Source organism: Manacus vitellinus, unplaced genomic scaffold (genome assembly GCF_001715985.3).
Source record: "Manacus vitellinus isolate BGI_N305 unplaced genomic scaffold, ASM171598v3 scaffold_31_pilon, whole genome shotgun sequence".
NCBI lineage: Eukaryota > Metazoa > Chordata > Aves > Passeriformes > Pipridae > Manacus > Manacus vitellinus.
The window spans coordinates 6119539-6133784 of record NW_021940379.1 but is presented as its reverse complement, the minus strand read 5'-3'; the positions used below and the strand labels follow the sequence as shown (position 1 = coordinate 6133784).

Here is a 14246-nt window from a genome sequence, read left to right as displayed (position 1 = left end):
CTTCTGCCAGAAGTTCTAATGTCTTGTATCAAAAATTCAGGTGCTTTGACAAGTGGGTTTTTTTTTCCACATGTCCCAGGCCAATTTTGGCTGAGCTTAGTTCGGTTTGCAAACTAATTGCAAGAATTTTTTTGTGAAGCTGCCTGAAGAGGATGATATAGAGGCTCATGTGTTGTGGTTTGGAGGGTGGGGGAGAGTGATCTTTAAGATGTAGGTAGAAGCCAAAAAACCTACATATAGAAGGAACTATTTCCTTCATCACATCCCTTGACTAAAACCCACAGAAAGAGCACGTTGGGTATGGGAATCCATATAGGGTTGGGAGGTTCTGTGAATTACTGCCTAGAAAAGTACGTGTGAGTGTTTTTTCCCAGTCACACTCCCTACACATCACTCTGTTTTAAGGCTCCATGATGTCTGTGTTGCCTGTGAGGCTGTGGCAGGACAAAACTGAACTGTGTCTGCCTTGTCTCTAGGGAGTGGGAGTTAAAAAGAGCAGTCCCCCTGTTTTCCTCACAGCATAATCCTTTTTCTTGGCAGAGAGAAACTGTGGATGGAACCAGTCAAAACCTGCTTTTTGAGGAGTGTTTTCGAAGTTAAACATCAGTTCATGCAACTGGTGGCTCATTTGTTATTTAAAGAGCACAGGCACACACGCACACAAAATACTGTTTAGCCTTGTTATTTCCCTATAGGCACTAACACATTTTTCAGCTGGAATATTCAATGCCCAGAGAGGGTAATTTGTCAGCCAGCTTGCTGCTATTTTGGGCAGACCTGGGTTTAGACTTATTTAACAAATTGCTCTATGTGAATCAACCTTGTGAGCTCACTCTTTCTCTTTCTGAAAATATTTGTACCCCTACAAGAATATAATTAGAGCTGCACAAATGTTATATATCATAAGTTAGAGCCAGACAGCTAAACTCTTACTTTCACTGGCAAGCACCTCTGCATGCAAATTGCTGAAGGCTGTGCTTGTTCAGGTGAGCTGCTGTGTTTTGGTTAACACCATCTTTGGACAGCAGCTTGGAAAGATTTGGTGTTATTGCCTGCACCTCATTTCCTCCTCTGATGCTAAACAATGACCAAAAAGCTAGTGCTAACGTGGGCAGGAGACACATGAATATTAGATTATTTTAATTGCTCTCCAATCATCAATGTCTACATATCTCTGAAAATAAACTCACATACAGAAGGTTCAAGAGACAGTCAACAAGGAATTAAAGTTTGTTGGAACAAAATCCATAGCTGTTTAGCCAGCTCTAACCTAGTGATCAACATTTCTTATTTACAGGTATATGCTCTCACTGAGGTAAAAGAAATTCTGCCCTTACTGTTTAGGGACTTTCGAGTGTTGCCATTAATAATTTGATTAAAATGCTAACATGAGACAGTTTCTGTCACATCAATATGGCAACCATTTGCATTGTTTTTTAATATATGTTTATATAACCTAGTTTTTCAGAGGCTGTATGGTGGGTGGAAGGTGCTGGGCTGGGATGCCTGGAAGAGATGCTGATTCCACTGTCTCCCAGGCAAATGTTAGGATGGCCACTCACCCACAGCACAAAATCCCCTGTGATGGTAAAGGTCAGCCAAGGAGCCATCTTCTGTTTGCCAAATAGTTCCAGAGATATGCAATGGTAAACACTAGTTATATTTATTATTTATTTATTTATTTATTTGTCCCTCCTTCCTTTGGCTTGTGAGCAGGATTTCTGGGGGGGGGTTATGCGAGATGAAATCTGGGATGTTTCTTTATTTTTTTTAAAAGGTCCATGCCTATTAAACCTAAACAGAGCTTTAAAGCCAACCTGATTTCACTAATCAGTGAGTCTATTTCATCTCCATACTTTCGCTCTGACATTATAACTTCTATCAAAAATTGCAGATGACCTGATCAATAAAAGTATTAGAAACTGTGGTGAAGAGGTGCTAATCTCCCACTTAGTCCCTGCAAACACCCCTGTCTCCTTAAGTAGTCACAGTGGTTAAGCTACAGCTCACTGTAGTTGGCTGTGTGAGCAAAATTAAACTGCTGCAGAGCTTTCCTGGTGCAGCATCCGAGCCCTGAACCTGCCCCCTCCCCTGGAAGGACACTGCTCATTAGAGGTGTTTGTGGCAGCCACCTGAACCCTCAAACCTCACCTTAACAGCCCTGCCTCGATCAGCCACACACTCTGCCCTACCTGACACCAAAGATCAGAGGAACAGAACAAATTCCTTAGTGCTGGAAGGAGACAGATGTGGAGGCAGCTTTTTGCCATCCCCAGAGCCCACCCAAGGGGTGACAGCTCTTGTTGTTCTACCCCACTCTTGCAAACTCTGCTGGTGACCATCTTCACTGGGGACACTCACAAAAGCTTCAGACACCAGTGGGATGGAATCAGGCTTTCAGCTTTTACTGGTGCATATGGAACACAAACCACAGAGTCTGTTCTTTTGGGGGTTCTTTCTGTTCTTTTGGGTTCTTTCTGAGAATTGTTGAAACTCCCAAGATTACTTGGTCCTACACAATTATTAATGACACCAGCAGGGCTGCTCCAGTATTTTAGGTCCTATCTTTGCAATAGTGAAATTACTAGTGTAAGAATTAATATGCATAAACCAATACAATACAAAAAAACTGGAGGAGGAACCAAGTAGTTCTGGAACATTCACGACTGCTCTTTCACTGGGCTGGCACAAGGATTGACCCCAAGCCTTCAACCAGTTCTGCTGACACAGAAATGCTACAAGAAAACAGCAACTGCTGTGGTTTTACCTACCAGAATGACAAACATTGCAGGCACCACAAAAGCCCAGATTGCTCCATTCTCCAGTGAAAGCCAGCAGCTGCAGGGAGAAATCAGAACGATTTCAGATGAAGCACACGGTCATTTAATTAGTAATGTTCTTAATTTAAAAGAGGCAATTCAAAAAGAGTGCAAAAAGACCGGTGAATTTTAAAAGCAAGAGACGTGATAGAGCACCAGGAAGAAGCTCCTTTCCCCCTCACACTCAGGGAACCCAAGGCAGGATCTCATTTGGATTTGTGTCTTGCAAAGAGTCAGTGACAGCTCTGCCCCAGCCCACTTTCAAACAGCATCAGGTGTGGAAAGATGGGAAAAAAGGAAATGTTTTATTTGCTCTTTGTTGTTCTTGTATCCTCAGCCACAGGCAGTGATTTCAGTGCTGGAGCACTGTCACTGCAGCCAGGGACAAATTGAAGCCTTCCCTGCCTTGCCTGGCCGGTGTTGGGGAAGGGGCTGCTCAACACACTCTCAGCTTCGTGGGCCCTTCTTCCAGCCCAGATGAGATAAGCCAGGGTACCACACACAAAATAACAATCTTTGCTCCAAAGCTTCTGCTTACATTATGGTAGGATTAAATCCTATCTTGGTCTTTCGGTTAAATTCTCTCTTCTTTTCCTAAATTAGAAAGGAACTTAATTTTCCAAATGTTGGACATGATCCATTCTAGATCTTGAGATGTGAAGGAAAAATCAGATTATTTTAGCCACTTTCCCCCAAGTAAGTGTGTTTCTGTTCCAGAACTGCAGTTTTCTTCAGAAGATTGAATATCTTTAATCAGAGATTACCCTGAGCAGGGGGTGAGCAGGGAGCTTACTGAGGAGGCCTCGTGCCTCTGCAGTGAAAGATAAAACAGGCAAAACATCTCAGGAGCTTTTTGTGCATCAGCTCAGCAGTGAAAAGCAAACCTGAGGCTTCTATGTTTAAGAAAATCCCAGAATATGTCTAAGAATAAGAAAGAGTCATGCTTTTGCAAGTTATCTCCCCTGCTCCTCAGGAGGATCTTGCAGCTCCACAGCCCTGTTAACACATCTACGAGTTTCCTCCACGTCAGATTTTCCATCCTTTTTGCACCTGGAGTGGGGACATTTTTGTACTCACTTGCCACTTTCTCCATAGCTGTCTAGGGATGCTGTTGCAGAAATGACACAAATCACCAGTGGGCAGCCTGCAGAAAGGCAAAGGCAGTGGCAATATTAGGAACAAAAGCACCATCTTCCAGTAAACCCAGCAAGTTCTGCCAGATTTTGTATGAACAGAACAGCTCAGAGTCATTTTCAAATTAAGTCTAACTTGACATCCTCCTGCAGCTGTGTAATCCAGCTTGCTTTAATCAATTGATGTCAGAAAAACAAAATGGCTTTTCAATAAAGCACTAGTTTAACAGTTAAACTGAATTAGTGCAAATTTCCTTGACAATTGTAGTCCTCTTTCAGCCTGGTTTTTGTTGGTGTAATTTCTGCCTCTTGCTACTGAAGTAGTGCTACCATGTGATTGTTGGGTAATTCTTGTATGATTTAATAAAATGTGAAGGGTTGAGCTTTTATCATCTTACAGAACTTAATAACCAGGTCCCAGACAGAGTATTAGACATGATAGCCTCAAGTTTCAATTTTTCTGTTTAATTCTTCAGGTTCTCTGCATGAGGGTTTTACAAAATTCTCTGACAAGCAGTTTCTGTTTAATTTTACTACTATCATCCTCACAAATTCTATAAAATTTTCCTGTAATGACAGACCTATAATTTTTGGAAGAAGTATTTTCAGTCTTTAATGATTGCAGCTAGAAGCACATTTATAAATATTTATATATTTATATGTCTATGTATTTATACAATGAAATACTCAGTAGTTAAGAAGCATCATCTACAGGCATTGTTTAGGTCTTAGACTTTGAAATCCATCCTGTAGGATAGAGTTTAATGTCTCATGAGCTTCATTCTGCTTTCTCGTGCTTGTCCAAATCAGGAATAATATCTTAAATGTACGACCCAATCAAAGGTAAGATTTTAGTTTACTGCCTCACTTGCCTATTTAAGAAAGGAAATTCCTACACACAGTTGAACAAAATCAGAAATAATTATATTCACCAGAGCAATTAAGCACAGATAATCAATATGCCATGGATATGTGAGTTGCCTGCACTAAAGGTCCCACAGGTATGTGTTCACATTCCCAAGCACATCTTTGGTTGCAGAGTAGATACTGAATATAGATATTGTCTGCTGATGCAAGTTGTCTTCCCACAGAAGGGACTTTGTCACTGAAGCAAAAATCCCTGTACCTGACTAATTCTTCTTTATATTTCTAGTCCATCTTTTTTTTTTTTCACCCAGTCAAATGCTGGATATTCAAAGGATTTAGCACGACTCTTTATCAATTTTAAATGGCAGTGAAGAAGAAAATTAAATAGAGTTCCTTTGGAAGATAATAAAACTTATGCAGATGAAACATAGAGCAGTCACCAGCATTAGAAGAGCTCTTAAGTCAGTGAGAATAAAATGATCTGCAGCCTGTAGTGCTCTGTTTACCTTTTCATTGCATTAACAAGACACTAAATGGATAATGGCAATGGAGGAAGAAGCAAGGTTTTGTTACAGTAAAACAAGAGTATTTTTCCTTTAAGGAACAGCTATTCAATTAACTCCATAAAGGTTGAAAAAAAAATATATTTTTGTCCTAAGGGGATCATAAGATTTTATCTGGATTGAGGAATTCATGTGGATTATACATTATGCACAAAAATTAGTGTGTTGCTTAATTTTTTTCAGCAATAATTACATAGGAGTTGTGAAGCTTAGTCTACACCCATAACACATCTCTTCCAACCCAAACCATTCTTTCTTTCTGAGGCACTACTGACAAATAAAATGGAAAATGCCTGTAAACTTGGATGCTGTATTTTGAAAGTTTCTCTGTCTTCTATATCAGGAAAAAAAAAACACTAAAATCAAACTAGCAGGCTATAGAAAATCTGTGGCAGACAATTTAAAGCAATTTTAGGACATTAGTTCTAAAAGGCTAAATATGTCATCTACTGAGAAAGATGAAGCATTAGACACAAGTGAAAGTATATTTCCTTCCAATGATGAAAAGATCTATTTTGCTTGATGGGAAAAAGTATATTCTCCCATTTATATTGTAGAAGTTCATTTTCTATGATTTTCTTCTGCTGTGTTATGTCATATCTAGGCAGAAGTCTGGGACTGTATCAACTAACAGCAAACAAAGAAATTTATGTCTTTTGGCAGCTCAGAACAAAGTCTTCAATCTGTGACAGTCTCTCAAGGAAAGGAAATGGGCTGAAATAGGAAAACATGCTAAGGCCAAAGTGCCACAGCAGAACCTCCACTATCACAAACTCTGTCATCAGCGTCCCAAAAACGATGGGAGGGAAAAGCTTTGCTACAATAATCTCTGTGTGTTGTCCTGAATCATCAAGGCAAAAAAAGAAGGTGTTTTTTTTTTAACCCAATCGATTTCAAGGTAGTTTTAATGGTAGGATACCATCACCTTCCTCAAATTGCCTTTTTTTTTTCTTTTTTAAATTCCTGACAACTGCAGGCTTTGAGTTAATTCCAGCACCCTTGGGACTAAAGGCAACACGTGGGAACTTCCATCAGCTCTGCACATTTGGTGTCCTGTCTCTCCCATTACCACTGACCTCATTTTACAGCAATAGCACCTCTCAGATCCCTCAACAGATGTTGGGAGGTTGGTGGAGAATTCCTTGTCCCCCTCTCCTCACGTGGCCTCAAGTTTTGATTTGTCATCAGCAGGGATTTTGCAAACAGTTAAACACAGACTCAGCCCAGTGTTTCTGCTTAGATAAGAATGATGGGCCTGGGTTTTTAAATTCAGGAGGAGGGTTGTCTTTATTCCAGGAACTACGAGTTTGCAAAAGCCAAACATATTCACACTTCAGTTGAAAGCACAAAACCAATAAATGAACTGTCTGTTTTGACTAACATGAGATGAGACATCCTTGTCTTCAAATTCCTACAATCATCTTAGGTCAGTATAACAATTAGGTAAGCTAAAGCATAAAAAAATGGTGCAGTGGGACCTCCCTCCCACAGTCCTGCTCTTAATTTGGTAATTCAGGGTCTGATTTGGCCTTGAGATGTCATGGAATTCACTGCAGTGGAATTAGGTTTAAGGACTATACATTTTAAAGTCTGATTACAGTCAGAAAAATTATGCATTTTCTTATCCAACAGACCTATTCTCAGAAGGCAAACTGTGATCTTAAGATGACAATTTCAAATATGCTTCTGAATATAATCTGGTCCTAGAGTGAGGAGACTTAAAGTAAGCAGCTACTAAATGCTTACCCCATCCAACTCCATAATAGTATAAGTGCTTGCTTTCTTCTGACCCAAATACTTTGATCACCATACTGTAGAGATGAAATCCTTCCACCAGCATCCAGGCAAAAGCACTCAGGAAGAAAAAATGAAGGAGAATGGCCAAGATCTTGCAAGGCACCTAAATTAAGAATAAAAATTAATGCATTACTTCTTTTTGATACAGTCACATTGGTTTTCCAATTTTTATTTAATTTCTATATACATTTACGTGCTAAATTACTGAAGTAAAAGTCTTTAAAAAAAAAGCACTAGGCAATTTCATTTTTCTACAGCATTTTCAGACAGTTTCAAATCCTTTTACCTTTAAAAAAACAGAAAAAAAACCCAAACAACATTGCCAAACACAATGTGGAAATCCAAATGAGTTATTTATTTCTAACAGCAGGAGCAATACTCCTACCAAAGTCTACAAAATATTTAAGAATTCAAAACTGAAGTGTCTGCATCCAGCTCCTGAGCCTGTAGCAAGTACAGGAGTCAAAGAAGTGGAGTAACTTCTATGCCTGTGCTGGCATTTTATTCTTTTTGTTGATGATTTGGGACTTTGTACACTAATGAAAATTAAAATGTTGGGACTCAATAGTACAATGAAAATTGATGCTTTCCTGAACGTTCTCACTTGTACTCAGCTGGTTCTGTGCTAGTGCAAAGACATTCTAATGCAAATCCAATGTGACTACATGTATTCAAAAGCAATAAATTTGGGGTTAATTCGTGTAAGTGAGGTCTGTATGTGGTTTAGTACTTCGCAAAGTTCAGGGACATATTATTAAACCAGATTAGCTTATTGACAAAAATGGTAAAAGCCTTTCCAGTTAGTTTTATCATAAGGCTATAAAGTGCATTTTAATGCCTTTTGATTTCCACCAGAAGATTAAGCCACAAAAATATAAATGCAACATAAACCTGACTTACAAGTTAGTTCTGTCAAATGGATGCTTTCCAAGGTTTGAGTAGCCAAACAACATGAATCACAAAACAGCAGAAAAATAAAACACAGTGAAGTAGCAGGAGGCTGGTCTGCGTGTAATTCTGTATAACACTTAGTTGCAGATTTGTACCTAAAATCCATAGCAAAGTTGCTACTAGTTCTGGTTTTGTGCCTTAATGATGGCTTAGAAGTTACTCTTAAATGACAAAATTGCCTTTTTGAGAAAGCATTGAAAAGCTGAGCTTTTCTGTGCTGAACCCAAGCATGTCTCCCCTGCTGTATCATAGGATGTACTCTGCTTTTAGCACAATACTTGTAAAAAGGCAGATCTCATTACTGTTACTCTTAGAGTTGACTACTTGTGAGTCTGTGGAAATAGAAAAATCAGCCCAGCCAGCAGCAAGGCCCATCATATTATAGTTGTTGAGAAAGTAAAGCAAATTCTCAGAAAGGCCTCTCAGAAATATATTAGTCATGACTCAGAGGACAGTCTTAAAACAGACAGATAATTTTATACATATATCATAAAGGAAAGCAGCTCATTTCATCTCTCCATTTGAAAGTGTTTTCAGCAATGCCATGCAGGAGTACTGAGGGAGAAACAGCTCCATACACCGACCCAGAACTGCAAGTAGCAGACACATTAAATTTTCTGGTTTTGCTGGGAAACCACAATGCTGCTTAACACCTTATATTTCAATTTGCATTTCCCTATGTTTAAACAACTCTTCAGTTTTTCCCACAAACACTCTCAGGCCTTTGGAAGGCTTTAGGAGCCTAAAGAAATGTTGATGGTGAACTACTTGCAAACACACGCTGTGGTTTGAGAATCTGTTGAAAGAATGGTGCTCTCCAGTCCATAGTAGAGAGTCAGTAACTAAGACTGCAAAGCTCTCTGAAGAAACAAATTTGTCTGTTGCTGAAAGTCTAAGGGAAGTCATCAGATTGGCATGTGGATAGTAAAGATATCTCAGAAACTTGGCAGTATAGGAAGAAAATGTTTCGTGCAAAAAATATTTACTTTTTCTAGAAGAAAGACAACCTGGTTTGGGGAATAATTGCCTTCCTGGAATATGCCATGATCATTTGAGACTCCTGTTTTAGCACTACTGATGTTAGGTATCAATGACCAGCTTTTTTATAAATCAGTCAACCAATTGAGTGTATTACAAAGATCAAAGTCCTGTGTGTGAAAACAGAGGTTCGTGGTTAGAAATCAGTCTTACTCGACAAAAGGAAAATTGCTGTAGTATAAACTGTAAATTATTAAATTACACATCCAAAATTACCAGGGGAATGCTCTATGCCATATCTGGAATCAAAAACTAAATGTCCCTAGAGATGGAGGCAGGAAAAGGATGGAGAGGCTCAAAGCAGTCATGCAAGGAAGTGACGCCAGCTCAGGGTCTGTTTTTCCCTGTTGCACTGCATTGGCTCAAGCAAGGGGGTACCACAAAGGGGTCCCACTGGTTCTCTCAAACAAGGGCACTGCCAAACTGCCTGGCACTGATACTCCATCTCTGGCAGAAGCAGAAGATTACAAATTCACACCTTCTAGTGTAAATACTGCCTCCCTCTTTCTGTAAACGACCACTTAGCAATTCAATTAAAGCTGCAATTAAAGGTATTAAAACTGCTGTCAGAGCCAGTGAGAACAGAGCATGGAGTAAGGACGTGAGGCCAATAAAAGGATGAATCACAACCCCCCTGATCCTGAGAGGCTAAAACGATAAAAATAAAAGCACAGCAGACAGTGTTTACATCACATTCTTCAACTTTAAGATCTTTACAGTGTTATGTTCTTCAATTACTGCTGTTATAGAGCAGGTAGGGCTGAAATATCCATGGATTCTGTGAAGCATTTCACTTCACAAAGCCTGTGGTGTAAAGCAGGTCTTGCTTTCTGTGTGCTACTGTTCCAATTTAACTTACTTAACTGAAGTAAGTTTTGAATAGGTTTAAGAGAAAATATGCACTTATTAAACTGCAACTTCAGCCTATGTGAGTGCTTCACAAGCTTGACTAAACAAGCAAGACACCTGTGTGTGAACAAGGCATGGTATAAATGCAGGTGGACACTGGGACAGGCCTCTGGAGAACACGAGCTCCACCCACATCCAAGTAAAACCAGGAAACACAACCAATGTTTCACAGGATTTTAAAGACTGGAGGTGATGCTGGCCTGGATAAGGTGTAAAGAGGCTTTCACACACTAACTGAAGTGACTCAGCTGGATTGTCTGAAAGCCTGGAATGGATGAAAAATGAAAAACTGTGAGAAAAGACACACTGATACCCTGAGTGAACCCATTATTGCTCTCAAGCCCACATCCTTTCAGCAGGGTTTTAGCTCTCTACTTAGAGAGGATTATTTTCATGCCTGGTTTCCACTTTCTTCAGTTTCAAGTTATATCTTTTGCTGTCTCCATTTCATTTTCCTTCTAAACCATTCCCTGCCATTTTCTCCCTTGCATGTTGCCTCACTCCTTCAGGACCCACCTGAATGTTAAGCAGCAAAAGAGTATGAACTTTATTTTACAAAGTGCTTTTAGATCCTCAGGTGGTAATAGCCTATGCAAAACCAGGCATAATTGTTATTTATAAACTTAACAGAATTTCAAAGGATCCCATTTGAGCTGAATATAAATTTAGGTAGCTGTTGTATTGGCAAAATGAAGAATGTGCAAACCTCATCTTGACTTGCGCTGAGAATAAACAGAAGGAAAAAAAGATTAATAGAAGCCACTCACTGCTTCTGAAAAGTAATAGGGAGCAACAGCTGGGCACCAAACTAGCCAAGTTTTGATCATTACAAAAACAGAGCACACTGGAAGTTTATTGTAAAATCAGGTTTTGTTTCTGCTTTTCAGGTGGGACTTTCCATCAACGGACCTTATGTTACTTTAAATTGCATTTTTTAAACACAACAGTGGAAAGAAATTGGTTTTACTGGTATGTAATACTGTTAACTTGGCCTATTTGTCTCAATCTAACCCAGCTGTTTTAGATGCCAGTTTTAAGGGTTTAGATCCTGGTACTCTGCATGAGGAATTCCCACCTGCAGCAGCAGATCCATAAAATCAATCTGTAATTTCAAGTTCCAATCTATGTGATCAGGCAGAAAAAAACCCTATACATGCATAGAGCTTAAGTACCATGTGAGCAACATGAAGGTGGTGTTGCTTAAGTGGCTGCCTTAGATGGCCAGAGAAATATATACATGTTTTACAATATCTTGGATTAAACTTGGATCAAACTCTTACACAGTGATACTTAGTGTTTTCTGTCACCTCTGGCTAATTAAGCAATAGTTGCTTTACCTTTGGCATTGATAATTACACAAATCCTACTTTAAAATCATCTAAATCTACAGAGTAGAGATCATCATCAATAAATCTGCTATTCAGAAAAACAGTATGTTCTGCCCCACAAACAAAACTTTTTGAGCAAAAAAACAAAGACCTTCTGTTTTGCCCTCCAAGGCAGTAGAAGACATTGCCAAAGCTCAATCTGAAAGCTCATTGCCTTCCATCGAGAATCAGAAAACTTTTTAATGCGGGGTAAAGAAAAAAAGAGTCAAAAATGTACCAGAGCAGAGAGCAGACAATTAAAAGAAACCAATCCCCACCAGAAAAAAAAAACAAAACCAAAAAAAACCAAAAAACAAAACCACAAAATCCAACCAAACCAACCCAAAACCTTAACCCAAATACAAATACCTTACCTAAACACACAAGATATACAATATTCTCCAATAGAGAATTCTTAAAATTTTAAAGGGATGAGAGAAAGCACAAGCCATGTCAAGTAGAATCAGCCATGACATCTGAAAACACACTGAGGTGTGCTCCATTTCTACAGTGATTTTTCCATTGGATGGGTACACATTGCTTTTGGTTTGGCAAACAACCAGACACACAGATAACACTGTTTGGGTGCACAAAATGCTTTATCCAGGAGGGCATTTTTTGGCTAAGGCATGTCAAAAATAGGAGATCTCACGTGGAAGACGCTTTTCTTGCACATGGCACTCATTCCAAACCAAATTATTTTTCTTCTTAGGACTTACAGTGCCAGGGGTGAACTGGAAGCTGGTGAGGAGCAGGATCTGGGCCACCAGGACAGCAAAGGACAGGTTGGCGTGGATGTGGTAGCGCTGGTTGCGGATGGTGCTGACAGACCTGGCAGAAGGCAGAAACACTCGTGAATAAAACAGCATTGCCAGAAGCATTCCGAGAATGTATTTATGATTTATCAGCAAGCATTTAGATTGACTTCTGCATATTGGTTTTGGTGGGGTTATCACGATGTCTTCTGAGCTCTCCTTCCACCAGGATGGAGTGGCACCTGAGTGGTTGCTTTGATATTCTGCTGCTGTCCTGAAGGCAGTAGAAAGATTGATTTGCACATGAAAAAGCTCTGTTCGTGACTAGTGGCAGAATGTCTCGAATGTTGCTGTGATACAGAGGAGGTCAGACCTGCACCTCACAGAAAGCACACTGCACCTTGCACCAGTCAGCCCACACTGTGCCACAGAACTCCTGGATTTATTTTGCTGGTATTTGCCTGTGTGAGAAATAAGGGAATGTGAAAAGACCTTTATTATAATTTTGACTTATACTATTATCAGCTTCTGGGCACAGGAACTATAGCTCCATATGCAGATGGGCAGTGCCTATCTTGACAGAGACCTGACAGTGATTACAACATCATTTGAACACATCTCTCTTGGCTTTGCAAAAAACAGCTGGAACTCGGACAAGAACATGCTTTCCTGGAAGTCTTCTGACCTCGTGTTTCTGTTCTCATCCAGAAATAGGAAACAGAAAACAAAAACACTGATCCGAACATCTCGGGCCTTTCCCACAACTTCATTCTTCACTTTAAAAAGCAGTTCTGGTGATAACAGGTTCCCCATTTCCATCCATGCTGCCTGCCAGCCCCCACCAGCAGTTTTAATCATCTCGGGACACCCAGGCCGTTGGTGATGGGAACTGTTGTGTGTCTCCTCCACTCAACTCCACCCACTCCCATCCTTTTGTTGTGTCACACTGGATGGGGGTGACTCCTGCAGCCACTGTGTGTGTCCCTGCAGCAGAGTGACATGGACTGGACGATGCAGACCATGGTTGTGTCAGCCCTGCCCTTCCAGCACTGCCGTAGCCAGCGCTCCGCTGGAAGAGAATGAAGAGGGAAACGACGAGAAGTATCTGTGTCCTAAAAGGAATCCAAAGAGCCAGGATGTTTTGCCTGGTGCCAATGGCTTTCCAATAAAGAGCTTCTGGTGGTGGCAGGCTGGGGCAGTGTTCCCCAGGAGGCGAGCAGGACTGCCTGCCCTCCCGGGAACCGCCCGGCGCTGCCGGGACGCGGAGCAGCGAAGAACGTGCCAGATTCTTCTCCGCTTACGTTATGGTCATCTAACACCACATTGCAAAATTTCACTTCAGCTGTTTAACGAGACCCTGCTCTCCAGTGAAAACCTAATCAAATTATTTCTGATTGGCAGTTTGAAGGATCCTGTGTGTAGGTGGGGTGCTTTAACCCCGGGACAGTCAGCAGGCCCCAAGCTCTCTTCCAAAAGTCTTCTCTTTGCCTCCAGTTTCTTGAGGAGTTTTCAGCCCTGCTGCAGCCACACCACCTCCCTTTACTCCTTTTTCCTTTCTAAACACTGTAACATCCAATTTTGCACTCAGACAAAAGTGGAGCAGATCATTCCCCTCAGCCTAAACATGCCCACAGCGCAGTGCCAGATAGGCAGACGTTGGAGTTATTTAGAGTGGGTTCTGCCACACGTTACACATTTAGTCCAAGTATGACCAACACAGATCTTGAGACTTGGAAATAATACGGGGTTTGGAACAAAGGAACACTGCAATCAGTTTACTGTTTTTACAGCAAGTCCTTTTCCCTAGAAACTGGCCTCTTAGTGGGATGTCCAAAATACATTCTTAGGCACAGAAATCAAAAGTTGAACTCCTGAGTAGGAAGAATATGGTTTAGTGTGTGAAAGGAGACAAAGAATCCCATTCCTTGCTGCTCAACCACTCTGCTGCACAACCTCAGTCAAGTTGCTTCACCCTTTGTCATGTTTTCTGGTTTTTGTTTAGAAACAAACCTCTATGAAATCTTCTTTCTTGGAAATGTTTGTATCA

The 14246-nt window shown here is 40.5% G+C and overlaps 1 protein-coding gene across 1 annotated transcript in view; it reads right to left on the bottom strand.

Annotated features, from left to right (window-relative positions):
• The window catches only part of ADGRD1 (adhesion G protein-coupled receptor D1), a 133931-nt gene that overhangs the window by 26737 nt on the left and 92948 nt on the right, over positions 1–14246 (bottom strand). Inside the window, exons 17-20 of the mRNA XM_018076207.2 lie at positions 12164–12275; positions 7129–7282; positions 3897–3963; positions 2772–2838 (exon numbers count right to left, since the gene is read on the bottom strand). Coding sequence (XP_017931696.2) covers positions 2772–2838; positions 3897–3963; positions 7129–7282; positions 12164–12275 — 400 coding nt within the window. The remainder of the gene's footprint in view (positions 1–2771; positions 2839–3896; positions 3964–7128; positions 7283–12163; positions 12276–14246) is intronic.